The 15,512-nt window shown below is 45.4% G+C and overlaps 1 protein-coding gene across 2 annotated transcripts in view; it reads left to right on the top strand.

Moving 5' to 3' along the window:
* Positions 1–15,512, top strand: part of ADGRB1 (adhesion G protein-coupled receptor B1) — a 381,963-nt gene that overhangs the window by 310,866 nt on the left and 55,585 nt on the right. For both annotated transcript variants that reach the window (XM_077932693.1, XM_077932692.1), the window contains exons 20-21: positions 497–599; positions 6,388–6,538. In XM_077932693.1, the coding sequence (XP_077788819.1) occupies positions 497–599; positions 6,388–6,538 (254 nt within the window). The remainder of the gene's footprint in view (positions 1–496; positions 600–6,387; positions 6,539–15,512) is intronic.

Genomic DNA, 15,512 nt, shown 5'->3' with positions numbered 1-15,512 from the left:
CTAACAGATCCCATGAGGGTCACAGCCAGAGATGGTGCAGGGGAATTCAATTCAGTTCATCGTCTAAAGGTATAACAACCTCATTTCCACTTTCCAATAGGATATGCAGACTGAAACACAGGCTTCTTTCAAAATTCGTATTTCTCCAAATTTTGTAGTGCAGTGTTCCAGCCTAGTAATGTGTGCAGAAATGCATGTACTAGGTGGGCACAGTGTGCATTAAACAGCATTGCATTAGGAGAAACTGCTTTCCAAGAAAGTGTATACCATGTAAAGGTGCGTACAAAATGTGCACAAGGAGAAGTTCTCACTAGAAGGATTTTCATGAAGTCCTTTTTCAAAAAAATGTGGAGAATTTAAGATCAGAAAAAGTGGGGCATTGAGTGAAATTGAATTTGGCAGATTTCCCCATTCCCATGATCAGTCTTTTGACAATTTGCAGATTATGGATCTAAGGCTCTGTCCTTCCGTCTACCTTTTTCTTTGTCTTCTGTAGGTACATCCGTTCCGAACGTTCCGTCATCCTTATCAACTTCTGCCTCTCCATCATATCTTCCAACGCTCTCATCCTGATTGGGCAAACCCAGACCCGGAATAAGGTAGGAATTTGCCCAGGTTTTTTGTTGCTGCTGCTGTTACGATAGCTGAACTCCCAGGGAGAGACATTCATTTGCTTTCCTTCGGCTCATTATTTCGTTCTCTGAACGTACCACTGAATGGTAAAATTACACATGTCTCACCTTTGAGAATCCGGGGAGCATCTTTACTGTTTCTAAGAAGAATAAGGAGAGAGACTTCAGCTGTGATGCATTTTGAGTTTCTGCCTAGAGTTAGCTCTCTCTGACTCCCACCGCCCCAGTCCCCTTGGCACTTTCCTGCAAGAACAGGACCAGTTTGCGAGGTTCAGTGGTTTTTATCTCTCAAATTCAAAAAGACAGATTGACCAAAGGGAGGCAGAGGAGAATGTTCCACTTAATAAATGTTCTGCTCTTCCATAGCACCCCTTTCATACACCAAGCCTGGAGCCAGTTGCTGACCTTAATTAAGAAACCCTAACCCACACGCATTGCCTAGGTAGGTAAATAGGAGGGAGCATATTCCAAATGTTGTGGAAGCTTTTGAATGGCTTTTAAAAACATTTTGGAGAAATTTGGAGAAGGTCTATGAGCCATTAGAGCTCAATGGAACCTCCATGTACTTTAACGGCATACCTTTGAACAATAGCTATTGTGGACACACAGACAAAAGAAGAAGAAGAGAAAAATGATCTTGCAAAGCAGTCCTTAAGTTGATGCAGATTCAAGGCCTGGGTAGTGTCTGCAAGAATGGAGTTGGTGGTGAATATCAGGGCTGTGCTCTGCCTGGATTTCAAACTGAACTGGGCCCATTTGGGCCCATATGGGATTTGGCTGAAATATGTTGAGGTAGCCCCAAATCGCCCCAACCCAAATATTTTAAGGCTGTCAAAAAGCAGGGCTGTTAGGCAACTGAGGAGGAGGGAGGAGGAGATGTATGCTGGATCTGGCAGCACCAACCTGAACTGGACTACCAAATTTGGACTACCACTAGCCTTGACAGGACTACCAGACTTTTCTGGTCCTGGCCCTGCTCTGTAGGACGCAACATCCCCATCCTATCTGTGCATGGCCAAACTGCAACTTGGGAGCCTAGAAAGGACACTGTGTTTAAAATAATTTAGCAGTCAGTTACTGCACATGGAAGTAGCTGTTTTTGGCTACCGTGGTTAGGAGCCATCTGCCTCCACAAAATATTTTACTCCCATTTACGAGACATTGGGTGGAATTCAACATCACGCTAAGTGGATAGCATCATTCATTCATTTATTTATTCATTCATTCAATCCGTCTCTATACCACCCTTCATCCGATGAACTGCCGACAGGGCAGTTTACAATATAAAAACAACACACACAAAATACACACCAATGTGCCGAACAAAAACAATAGAAGTGAACATCCACACAAAAGCTCATACCCATAACAAACTAAGTTGGTCTCCAAGGTGCTACTGGAATGTTGTTGTTTTTTTGTTTCGACTACGGCAGACCAACACGGCTACCTACCTGTAACCCCCCCAAAAAAGATTGTTTAATTAGTCAAAGGCAGTTTCAGCTTGCCAGATGGAATGATCCCCTTTCTCCTCTTCCTGATCCCCCCAGAACAACTTTTTGGGAGAGTGAGAGACATGTGGTGGGAAGAGAAGGGGTTAAGTCCCATCCTGTGAGCAGAATTCCTTGTTTAGAGCTTCTGCTGCTAGGACACATTAGGTGAATCCTGCCCATCAATGCTCACTGCTTCAGCATTCTTGTAGCTATACGTTCCAGAGGTCAGTTACGGACAGAAAGACTAACCCTTTGACTTTTCTTAAGCTTGCTGCATTTCCAGTGTCATCAACAACCATTAGGAGCAAATTGACCAACAAAATAACAGCAGAAGTAACAACGACCAGGTTTGCAGGTCACATCAAAGTATAGTTTAATACATCAGCATTAAACCATGGTTTGTTTTAAACAACGGTTTAATGTGATGTGCAGATTGGGTCGATTTAAATTCTCAGCTGCAAGGGAAGAAAAGCCAGGCACAAGCTGAGCAAAGAGGCAATGTTGGGTAGTGGTTAGAGTGTTGGACTAGGAACTGGGATACTAGGGTTCAAATCCTTGCTCGACCATGAAGCTCCCTGGGTGGACCTTGAGCCTGTCACTCCCTCTCAGCCTAACCCACCTCACATGGTTGTTGCGAGGATTAAATAAGGAGCCGGAGAACCATGTGACCACCTCAAGCTCCTTGGAAGAAAAGGTGGGATATGAGTGGAATAAATAAATAAAATATTCTGAACTCCGTATCAGACATTTATGCCAACTTCTTTTGAGGGCGTTCAAATTATGGACAGCTCTCGATGAAATCTGTCAATCACCATCGATCTAAAAGTGAGAAATAGCTGGTAGGGCAGATCTGCCACCAGCTTCACCCAAGCGAATAGATCTTCATCAAAGCAATCAGATTAATGACTCATCTTGATTTGGGGAAAGTGGCACTAAAGTAGAGACAGAAGGATAAAGACGTAATTGAAGGTGATCAAGCAAAAGGGTTGCTTCATTTTTTATTTCCGTCAATGGATTTTTGTAGGGAGATTTTCCCCCCGTAAGATGAAGATACCTGGAGAGGAGAGGAATGAAAAGAGTCCTGCCCACTTCCTTCAATGCAGTTCACATTGCCCCTGCAATAATAATAATAATAATAATAATAATAATAATAATAATAATAATAATAATAATAATAATAATAATAATATATTTATACCCTGCCCATCTGGCTGAGTTTCCCCAGCCGCTCTGGGCGACTCCAAACAGAATATTAAAAACACAATAAAGCATCAAACAATAAAAACTTCCCTAAAGAGGGCTGCCTTCAGATGTCTTCTAAAAGTCTGGTAGTTGTTTTTCTCTTTGACATCTGATGGGAGGGCGTACCACAGGGCGGGCGCCACCACCAAGAAGGCCCTCTGCCTGGTTCCATGTAACTTGGCTTCTCGCAGGGAGGGAACCACCAGAAGGCCCTCGGCGCTAGACCTCAGTGTCCGGGCAGAACAATGGGGGTGGAGACGCTCCTTCAGGTATACTGGAACGAGGCCGTTTAGGGCTTTAAAGGTCAGCACCAACGCTTTGAATTGTGCTCGGAAACGTACTGGGAGCCAATGCAGATCTCTCAGGACTGGCAGCCACTCCCAGTCACCAGTCTAGCTGCTGCATTCTGGATTAATTCGGGTGTGTGGTGTGTGTGTGGTGTGTGTGTGTGTGTGTGTGTGTGTGTGTGTGTCAGAGAGAGAGAGAGAGAGAGAGCACCATTAAAACTTCTAACTGGTGTAGAGTCATCTTTAGCAGCTAGCAGTGCTTTTGTTGTTGTTCCAGCTTCCATTTCTCTGTGTCTTTATGGCGTCCCTGCTCCCCTGACAAACACACACACACATTTTCCACCTGTGTGCACCCCTAGTGAATAGTGCCCCTCTCTGCATTTATGAGAGCCTTTGAAGATGAAAGCAGTACATTTAAAAGATGCATATTTTTGCTCCTGGTCACATTAGACAAAAGGGATGATGGAGAAGAAAGGCGCCCGCCTAGCCAATCTCTCTCTCTCTCTCTCTCCGCTGTAGCTTGGCAGCCTTTTTGATTATTAAATCACGCTTGGCCAAGCATCGCCGCCTGCTTCAAAGGACAAGAAAAGGTTTTGCTACTGAAGGCAGAAGGGAAAGGGCCTCGATGGGTTAGAATCCCGGGAAAGGAGTCATGGCTGCAGCCACTGCCTAAGCCAGAATGTTTGGATTGGAGCTGGTTTGGTATTGATACCCATAGGATAGCTCAGTTGGTTAGAGCATGGTGCTGATAATGCTAAGGTTGCAGGTTCGATCCCCGTATGGGAGAGCTGCATATTCCTGCATTGCAGGGGGTTGGACTAGATGATCATCAGGATCCCTTCCAGAATCTACGATTCTATGTGTTATGTACTGAAGTTCTCACCCTGCAGGGCCAGCAGGGGGATACTGTAGATAGTTTTCACTCAGGTCCACATATGCAAATAAGGGATTGAAAGTGACATTCAGTGATTGGATAGTTACAGAAAATGGTTACTGTTGCATTGTAGTGGAGCTCTATATAAGCAGGCTGGCTGAACCCTTCAGTTCAGTTCTGTTCTGGCCTGTGAATAAACAAGAGCTGTTCGAAGAATCGCTGTGTCGTCTGATATGTTCACCCGCAACATAACACTATGATTCTGTTCTATGAATCTGTTTCAAACCAAATACTCACCTGTGTTTGATGTCTTGTAGGCAGGTATCCCAGCAGCTCTTGCATAGACTGGGCTGCCTTTGACTTGTCCAAAAGTGAGTGTGCGTCTCTAACAATTATCCTCCTCAATGCCAAAGCCTTACATCCCATTTTAGCTAATGGAACAGGGAGTGGAAGGCCCTTCTTTTTCTCCTATATGCATAAGAAAATGTATATCAGCATCTTCCTTTTCATCATCACTCGTCTGCGAAGTCCGAAGTAAGAGTTCCTTCCGATAGGCCTCATCTTTATATATTCTAATGCAGGCAGAGCCAGCTGGCAGCCCTCGGGGAAACCTAGATAGTGAAAGCAGCAAAGTTCAGAAATGGAGCATTCATAATTCAGACTCCTCGGTTCAGAAATCCCTCAGCCATTTCGAGCTGAGCCAAGCCTCCGCTGAGATTTGGCTCGGCTCATAATGGCTTGGCACCAGCCCTCCGCCGACACTCGCCATTCCTGCTGCCAGTTTCTATTATTTTTAGAACTTCCACACCACATTTCCACTCCAGGAAGGAGTTGCTCAAAACGGCTTACAAATCTAAAAGCAAGCGTAAAAGCAACCCGTTAAAACACTGGGAGGGGGGTCAGATAGTGGTTTTTGTCTGTTTTTTTTTTTTTTTTTTTTTGTTATATAAAAATGGCTTGTTTGGTTTGTGTGTGTGTGTGTTTAAAAAATAAATAAACAAGAGACTCGGCCTAAGAAGTTATTGTGGCATACTGTCCCTTTACCTCATGGGTAGGCAAACTTAGGCCCTGGGGCCGGATCCAGCCCAATTGCCTTCTAAATCCAGCCCGTGAACGGTCCGGGAATCAGCTTGTTTTTACATGAGTAGAATGTGTCCTTTTATTTAAAATGCATCTCTGGGTTATTTGTGGGGCCTGCCTGGTGTTTTTACATGAGTAGAATGTGTCTAATAATAATAATAATAATAATAATAATAATAATAATAATAATAATAATAATAATAATAATAATTTATTACTTATACCCCGCCCATCTGGCTGGCCTTCCCCAGCCACTCTGGGCGGCTTCCAAAAGAATATTAAAATACTGTGATAAATCAAACATTAAAAGCTTCCCTAAACAGGGCTGCCTTCAGATGTCTTCTAAAAGTCTGGTAGTTGTTGTTCTCTTTGACATCTGGTGGGAGGGCGTTCCACAGGGTGAGCGCCACTACCGAGAAGGCATCTCTGGGTTATTTGTGGGGCCTGCCTGGTGTTTTTACATGAGTAGAATGTGTCCTTTCATTTATAATGCATCTCTGGGTTATTTGTGGGGCCTGCCTGGTGTTTTTACATGAGTAGAATGTGTCCTTTTATTTAAAATGCATCTCTGGGTGATTTGTGGGGCATAGGAATTCGTTCATTTTTATTTTATTTTTCAAAATATAATCCGGCCCCTGACAAGGTCTGAGGGACAGTGGACTGGCCCCCTGCTGAAAAAGTTTGCTGACCCTTGCTTTACCTCTTATGGTCCAGCTGTCTGTTGCCCTTGACTGTCTCCTCCTTCTTCTTACACATGTCATTTCTCTCTCACACTTTTCCAGGTGATATGCACCTTGGTGGCCGCCTTTCTCCACTTTTTCTTCCTCTCCTCCTTCTGCTGGGTGCTGACTGAAGCCTGGCAATCTTACATGGCTGTGACGGGCAGGCTGCGAAACCGCATCATCCGCAAGCGCTTCCTGTGTCTTGGATGGGGTGAGGATCCCTTGCTCAAACCTGGAGCCGGGAAGGGGGAAAAAAGAAATCACACCCTTCAGCAAATGCACCCAGTGCTGAGCATCAGCTGAAGCTCAAATGGGTGGATTTGAACCATGCTGAAAAGGGGTTCCTCTGCTCAGAATCCCAAAATCTATATTGCAGTGTTAAGGCGTGGAACCCAGAAGAAGACTCTGGTTCTGATGCATGAAACTGAAATAACACCACACACATCTGTATTCATTTAATCTCTGTTTGAATTCATTTTGAGAAGGGAAATCAGGAGAAGGGTTGCAACTCAGTGATAGATGCTGGGGACTGAACCTGGGACATTCTACATGCAAAGCAGCTGTTCTTTCCCATTATGGAAATTCCCCGTTATGGTGTTTCTCAGTATCAGGCATCTTTCTATGTGCCAGCAAAGAGAAGCATGGCTTGTTATGGTGCTGGGATGCTCACTTGGCTGGGGTTGATCTTTTCAAACGTTGCTTGCGCATGGAATTTAGAATTCAGTACCGTTAGTTTTCCTTAAGGAAATGACTGGGAATGCAGCTGGCTTCACATCTCGGTGTAGCTGCAGAAAGTTCCATTTCCCTGTAAATTTTAAATTCAAATCCCCAGTGCAAAACTGTTGCAATACATATGGATATTCTTGCGGCATGGGTTGACTGTGCAATTGCTCCAGTGGGACGGATTGCTCAGATGCGGAGTCCGAACAGCTGACTTGAGAAATCTATCCTCATCTACACAGGTGGGATTGTTCTGCCACAGTGCATGTTGTGTTCAGAGTGGTGCTGGTTCCCGGGTCGCTCTTAAAAAGACAGTAAGCATTTCAGGTTGCTCCTCCCACTTTCTGGATAGCTAGATCAGTGGTGTAATGGTTAGGGTGTTGGACTAGGCCCTCACAGACTGAGCTTCGAATCCCCACTTACCCATGAAGCTTGCTGGGTTATCCTTGTCGGAATCTCCGCTACGACCGAGCTACTCCTCCGGTCAAGCCTTCGGAATCTCCTCCGATGATGATTAACGACCTGAGCCTTTGATAAGGCTCCAGGCACATTCCCCATTCAGCAGAGTATCAAAGCAGCAGAAGAGACGAGAAGTTTGAGCTACATTGCTAGCTTTTATTTCTAACTACGCAGACAGAAAAGAAATATATATGCTCTCTCTGTGAAAGGCAGAGAGCAACTGGAAAACAAAGGAACAGGAAACCAGTAACGTCACATCCGTCTCCTGTCTTCTGTGAGACTTCCAACACTCTGGAATGTCTGGTATGCAAAACAGAGTCTTGTGACTCCAAGCACAGTGGCATAAACAGAAACCAACAATCCTGGGCCAGTCTAACCTGCCTTACAGGGTTGTTCTGTGGATAAAATGAGGAGGCAGAGAGAACCATGTATGCCACTATGAGCTGTGGAATAAAAAATGTAAGCGAAGGGAGGGAGATTACAAAACAGATGACGTTCAAGTGTGTGACTAGTTACTTTGTGGCTCATTCTGCAATCTGTGCAACCTGACAAAATGCCTCTGAATAGTCACATCACTGCAAGTTCAGCAGCATAACTATTTTATAAAAGGATTTGGGGGCTGTGTGGGTGAGAGGAGAACTGGAGATTATTCCCTGGTTCAGATTTCAATTCAAAGCAGAGAAGAATTGGGGCACCTGTTGCACACTTCATCTTTGAGGGGGAAATTAGGCTTGTTCATACATTCCACTGAACACAGGTTCAATGCATATCCTGTTCTGGTCAAGCAAACATAGAAGCCAAAAAGATCTAAAAGGTAAGTGATTAAACTTCTGAGCAGATGCATTTCAAGATTCCTCCTGATATTCTCAGTTGCTGAGAATCACAAGTGGGGAGAGTGTTGCACTCAGGTTCGGCTTATGGGCTTTCCATAGGAATCTGGCAATTTTTCACAACGTAGTGTGTTTTGTAGATTTTCAACAATGTATGATTTTTTTTAATGCACACTTCCCCAATATGCACAGTTCTGTGCACTTTTTCTTGGTTGGGAAACGGATCAACTCAATTTGCTAAACTTCAAAGGGTAGCTGCAGTTCGGTTTGCATATTATTTTCAGAAGTGTAGCTTTGCATTAAAATGAAAACTGAGCTGAATTGCCCCCCACCCCTCAATCCCTAAGGGAAATTCTTTCTTTCTGCACCTCTGGCTGTGACCAAAGTTACAAAGTCAGCTTCACTGCGGCCGCCTGCTGCTTGCTTGGCCCTGAGCTAGGTAATCCTTTAACCTCTTGGATTTCCCCAGGGTGGTGTTGATTTGAGTGGAACTCCTCTGAGAATTTAAAAGGATCTGTTTCACCCTTCACACGGAAAGGTATTAGAGGATTGAATGGAGGACATTTGGGGCCATGTCCTGCTCTGGGATGCATCCTAGCCAGTAGGAAAAAGGAAACTTCCCATGAGTGTCAAGCAGAATAGTTTCTCTCTCAAGAGACATGTGTTGTGGGAGAAATTTCCCTTGGGGATTCAAATACGGAGGCTCACAGTCAATTCCCAGTTAGCGAGACCTTGTTCAATAATGTGTTACTGGACCGAGAGCTTTCCATAAGGATACGCTCTCTATAGGCAAAATGTGTCACCTTGGCTGTTCCATTCTCTTCCACAACCACCTTCTGCCAACTCATTGCTCTACCATCTTTCCATCCAACCGCCAGGGGTGGTTTTAGGATACAGCGACTTGGCACCACACTGCAGAGCACCACATGCAATGCTGCAGAATGGATTGTGAGAGGCAGGGTGTGCCACACAGGGCACTGCTGAAATTTGAGAGCCCCAAGTCCCCCACTGCAACCACAGTTCTTGGAAACACTTAGCCCCCTTTTAAAAAAGCATTTCTGTAGCTCCCTCCTTGTACCCTTTTCATGTTATCCTTCAGTCATTAGAGAGGACGCAGGTAGTGCTGTGGTCTAAACCACTGAGCCTCTTGGGCTTGCCGATCAGAAGGTCACTGGTTCGAATATCTGTGATGGGGTGAGCTCCCGTTGCTCTGCCCCAGCTCCTGCCAACCTAGCAGTTCAAAAGCATGCCAGTGCAAGTAGATAAATAGGTACCGCTGTGGCGGGAAGGTAAATGGCATTTCCGTGTGCTCTGGTTTCCATCATGGTGTTCTGTTGCACCAGAAGTGGTTTTGTCCTGCTGGCCAGAAAAAGCTTTCTGTGGACAAACGCCAGCTCCCTCGGCCTGAAAGCGAAATGAGCGCCGCAAGCCCATGGTCACCTTTGACTGGACTTAACCGTCCAGAGGTCCTTTACCTTTACTTTTTTTACCTTTAGTCATTTGTTTCCCCCTTAACTGCTCCTTACCACTTCTGTGATCGAGTTGCGTTCTTGCGTACGTAACACCGGCCTTACTGATAATTAGCCGAACAGAAATTCTGCATCAGCGTAAATGGCGCAGTTGACCATTTCCACCCTACTTGTAGGCAGTGAAATCAGGGTGGGAGGGATTTCTCCAGGTAAAGGAGAAACTCTTGCAGCAGTTTCTCCTGGGTGTGGGACTCCATTAGCAATAGCAAATATTCTGGACGGTGCCCCCCCCACTTTGTTTTGCTGCCTCCAGAAGTGACAACAGCATCTGTGTCATGTGATGGTGGTTAACTTTGTAATCTTGCCCTTCCCCACCCCCAAAGGATGATGGGAAGGCCATGCAAATGCCTGGCCACCATTTTGCATCTTCTAAAATACCCAGCATCGTTCCTGGGCGAATGGGTGTGGGGAGGATAGTGGCAGCTATTCCAACGCACACATACATATGGTATGGAAGATTCAGAAAGTATATTTTAAACCATGGATGGGGAATTGGAGGCACTCCAGCTAGCATGCCCCAGTCAACATGGCCAATGATCAAATATTCTTCCATTAGCTGTTCTTGAGGCAGAAACAGTGGCAAGCTTTAAAATCCTCCTATCTAACTACCGTAAGCAAGTATCACAGTGTTCTGTTTTATTATTCACTGACATCTAGCTGAATGTTTTCTTTATGGTTTCTCTGTTTAAACTGGTGTATTTCTTTTGTGCTTTTGTTTTTAAATGTTGTATATACCGTATTTTTCGCCTATAGGACGCACTGTCCCATAAGGCACACCTAGTTTTTTGGGGGGGAAATAAAGGGGGGAAATATTTTTTCCCCAGGCGCGGGAACAGGACCCCCGACCCCAGAACAGGCAACTCTCGGCAAGCCGCGGGAGCCCAGCGCCGGGCTCCCACACCTTGCGGAGAGCTGTGCGAAGTCTGGGCACACTGAGCTCAGCGCGCCCAGGCTTCAGCATGCAGGCAACTCTCCGCAAGCCGCGGGAGCCCAGTGCGGGCTAGCATGGCTTGCGGAGAGCTGTGCGAAGCCTGGAGAGCGAGAGGGGTCGGTGCGCACCGACCCCTCTCGCTCTCCAGGCTTCAGCGAAAGCCTGCATTCGCCCCATAGGACGCACACACATTTCCCCTTCATTTTTGGAGGGGAAAAAGTGCGTCCTATAGGGCGAAAAATACGGTACATTTTTTATCTTTTAAATCATCTTGCAGTGTTTTATGTAAACCGCTTAGGGATTTTGCATATTAAGCAGTATATATTACTGATGATGATGATCTAGTTTGCCTTATTCAATGGTCTTGGATAAAAATAAAATAATCCAAAATATTAGCAGAGAAATGTTCAGCTTGGCACTCATTTTAAATCTTGGAGACACTCTTTAAGTGAAGTAGAAAGAGTTGGAAGACGGGCTGACAGAGTTCTTGATCTTCTTAAAGCGAAAAGACGGTTGCATTTTTGTAATGCTCCCCCTTGTTAAAAACTCCCTACCAGGACTGCATACATTGAGAAAAACAGCATATTAAGGATGGGGAAAATCAGTGTGGGGTAGTGTTGAACTAGGACCCAGGTGACCCGGGTTCAAATTCCCACTTGGGCCATTTACTCACCTGTAGCATAGCCTACCTCACAGGGTTGTTATTCGGATAAACCTGGGAAGGGATGTGCACCACATTTAGCTCCTTGGAAAAGTGTGATACAGTATAAACACAATAAATAAATTTTAATAATTCTAATTTTTAAGGAAAAGCCATGCATAAGTCTCTTCCTGATCATAGGATCATAGAATTGTAGAGTTGGAATGCACCACTTTGTGACATGCAGCGAGGTAGCTTTTTCCATTTTGTTTGAGTTTACCTTTGCTTTGTCTGTTTGTTTTCTTGCATGGGGAAGCACGGAAAAACTATGCCCACTCTCCCCTGCAGTTAGAATCGGTAGAGACACAATTTCTACCACCTCGCTCAATGTTATGTGTAGAACTGCTCTCCAAGTCAAGATCTTCTCTCCCGAGAGATCCTCTGTTTACTATCGCTGAGCTTTATTGACTCAAATGACTTTAATTTATTTGCTTTTAGTCTTACCTTGTGTAATCCCAGTTTAATTGTCATTTAATATCCTTTTAAAAGCTTGGCAGCAGAGAGTGAGCTCTGAATCATCAGCCCTGTTAACAGTTTATCGAGCCTCTGTATCGGGTGCATTGAGCTACGCTGTTCTTGAGTTTCTGGGAGAACTAAGTCAGAATACCGTATTTGTGGATGGCTCAGTTAGTTAGAGCTGATAACACCTAGGTCTCAGGTTCAGTTCCTTTATGGGACAGCTGCATATTCCTGCATTGCAGGGGGCTGGATAGAATGATTCTTGTGGTCCCCTCTGACTCTATGATTCTGTGAGCATCTTTGAGAAAGTGATAGACATTTGTTTGATCTTCCATTCCATCCACCCCCTTTCTAAGGGCCTGACTTAGGTAAAGGTAAAGGTAAAGGGACCCCTGACCATTAGGTTCAGTCATGGCCGACTCTGGGGTTGTGGCGCTCATCTCACTTTACTGGCCAAGGGAGCCGGCGTACAGCTTCCGGGTCATGTGGCCAGCATGACTAAGCCGCTTCTGGCGAACCAGAGCAACGCACAGAAACACTGTTTACCTTCCTACCGGAGCGGTACCCATTTATCTACTTGCACTTTGACGTGCTTTCGAATGGATATGTTGGTAGGAGCAGGGACTGAGCAACGGAAGCTCACCCCGTCGCGGGGATTCAAACAGCCAACCATCTGATCGGCAAGTCCTAGGCTCTGTGGTTTAGACACAGCACCATCCGCATCCCCATTCTGAGGGCTTGACTTAGGTGGTCATACTTAAAGCCTTGCATCTACTGAGATGTTGTATTCTGTGCTATGAACTTAAATTAAGGTGCGTTCCAATTGAAGGAAGGAAGAATGGAACGAGGATCTTAATAGATTCTCCTCAAAATGCTCAGGTTCAGACTTTGATGCACCTCCAAGGGAAATTCCATAAAGTGGGGAACCACCTCTACTACTCCCATGCATCGTAAAGCCATAAGGAGAGCCCTGGTGTCCCATCAAGTCCAGCATCTTGGTCTCACAGAGGCCAACTCCATGCCTGCAGATCACAGGTGCATTCACCAAGCAGGCAGGCAGGCAACCACACATACACAACAGAGGGTTGGACATACAGACAGAGGATGGAGCATTCGCAACAAAGTATAGTTCCCAGGATTCTTTGGGGGAAACCAAGTGGTATCTTAGTGCTTTAGATCTATACAGTAAGCCCACAACTTATGTGGGGGGTACGCTCAATCGATCGCTCCCAAAGCCAAAATCGTGTGCAGGCAACGGCTGATTGATACGCATCCAATAGATGCACAACTGTGCATGCGCCCATCACAGGAACCCAGAAGTAGACAGAAAAGGGGGTGGGATGGGGTAGGGCAGGGGCGAAGTGGGCTTATGTACAGTCCACCCACACATGTGGGGGTCAGGAACATTACCACTATGCAAATCAGTTGTTGCCGGTATAGTCAAAACACACTGCGTTCAATGGAAGATGGGATTGCCAAAGTATTTTTTTCTGGAACCCCGGCACCCCCCCCTTTTTTTACATGTTTGGCCATGCACCTAAAACTGAATGTGCACAAGTTGTGGATTTACTGTGGTACAGATGTGTCCTTGTTTGGTTGCAGCAGTCATGTAGCACCTTAAAGCCCATCGGCTACATTGTGGCAGAAGCTTTCGTGGACTAGAGTCCACTTTTTTCTGATGCATCGTTTCCTAGTCCACAAAAACTTGTGCCGTCAGAAAGAACTGCCTTTAAAGTGCTACAAGATTTGCTATGTGTGTGCCTGTGTGTTCCTCCCTCTGCTTTAAGGCTTGTTTCTTTGGCCTCACACAGGATCTTCCTATCTCAGCAGAAACAGAGCCTCCTGCTTCTGGACTGACGGGTCACCTTGGAACACCATTAAAGCAATCTCCCTTGCTGGGAATTACGTGTGGTGCTATCCTTAAGAAGGACCGGTGGGCATGGCAGCCACCGGCTCAAATGTGCCTAACACCTTGAGGAAAATCTGCCTCAAATCCCATTGCGTCTGTAATGAGCGAGGGCTTTTGTCATTGGGATGCTAAGCCCAGCCCGGCAAGCAATGTCTCTCTGACTCCTAATGGGATTTGCCCATCTTTAGCAGTGAGATAGATTGATTCACACGTGACTCAAGGGGATGGGGCTTAAGAGATGCCTGAGGTCTCCTTAGGTGAGGAGGGAGGCAGTTCCATCTGATACACAGCCACAAGTATCAGAGAATAGGGGTTAGTGGTTTGTAAGTCCCTCAAAGTAGGCCACCTTGATGCAAGAACTGGATGCAGAGAGTCCTTCATGCGAAATTGCAGGGGGCAGGTGAGAAGCAATGAGGAGGGGTGACCGTAACAAGAGAATTTGCAAAGACTGAACTGAAATGAAAGTTTTTTATGATACTTGCATGAAAGTTTTCATTTCTGAGGCCCTCATGTCAAAGAATTTCAGTCTACCCCTTGAGAACATTTGACAAAAGGCTGCCCTCCCAGTTTCACCAACTCACGAAATACAGGCAAAATTCTGGATCCAGGTTTAATATTATTTTAATCTTCTTGAAGGAAGCAACAGGTTTTGCCCCAACTCCTTCCCGGACCCTCTCTTAGACTATTACAGTGGACGCTCGGGTTGCAGACGTGATCCGTGCAGGATGCACGTCCACAACCCGCAGTGTCCGCAACCTGCAGTGGCGTGTCTGCGCATGTGCAGGTTGCGATTTGGCGTGTCTGCGCATGCGCAAAGCACAATTTAGCACTTCTGCACATGTGCGACCGCCGAAACCCAGAAGTAACCCATTCCGGTATTTCCAGGTTTCCGCAACCTGAAAAAACGCAACCTGAAGCGTCTGTAACCTGAGGCATGACTTTACTTCCTTGTACATTGGTATGAACTAACAATGATTTCACCACCCCACCCCAAAAAATGTTCTCGGAAGTGTTCTCGAAGCGACCAACATGAGTTTGACCAAACTGCGGGTGGAAGTGGAAGACAGGAGTGCCTGGCGTGCTCTGGTCCATGGGGTCACAAAGAGTCAGACACGACTAAACAACAACCCCCAAAAATAATATTTGTCAGTATTAGTGCAATGCTGAAGATTTATCTCACTTTTGTTTGAAAATTCTCCATCACTTAATGGGGGTGGTGGAATCCCTACAGACCTTCCTGGGTGTTGCGATCAGCAGAAGGAGTGACCCACCTCCTTTAGAAGTTGGCAGTTGTCTTGGTAGTTCCACCTTCCTCAAATGTTCGGGGGGTGTTAGTCCAGCAAGAGAGGGGGCATTTTCTGTTGTAGAATTTTCTCCCCACAAAGGTGTGTCTGGCTTCACTGTACAGCAAACAGCAAATGCTGAAGATGAACCTCTTTACCGTATCCTTTGGGACCTGAGATGAATTTTTTGTTATGTTAATTTAATAAGAAATTGTGGCAGTTTCATTAATTTCCAAAAAAAGAGAGAGACTATACAAGATTCTGCAAAATACAATATTACCAAACAGGATCTGGTGGCCATAAACACAGTCCATATACAATTAGAGACCACTGTCAAACAAATACAGACGTGAAATTAAACCAAC

Source organism: Podarcis muralis, chromosome 8 (genome assembly GCF_964188315.1).
Source record: "Podarcis muralis chromosome 8, rPodMur119.hap1.1, whole genome shotgun sequence".
Lineage (NCBI taxonomy): Eukaryota > Metazoa > Chordata > Lepidosauria > Squamata > Lacertidae > Podarcis > Podarcis muralis.
The sequence above is the reverse complement of the archived record's forward strand: the minus strand, read 5'-3'. Positions and strand labels throughout refer to the sequence as shown.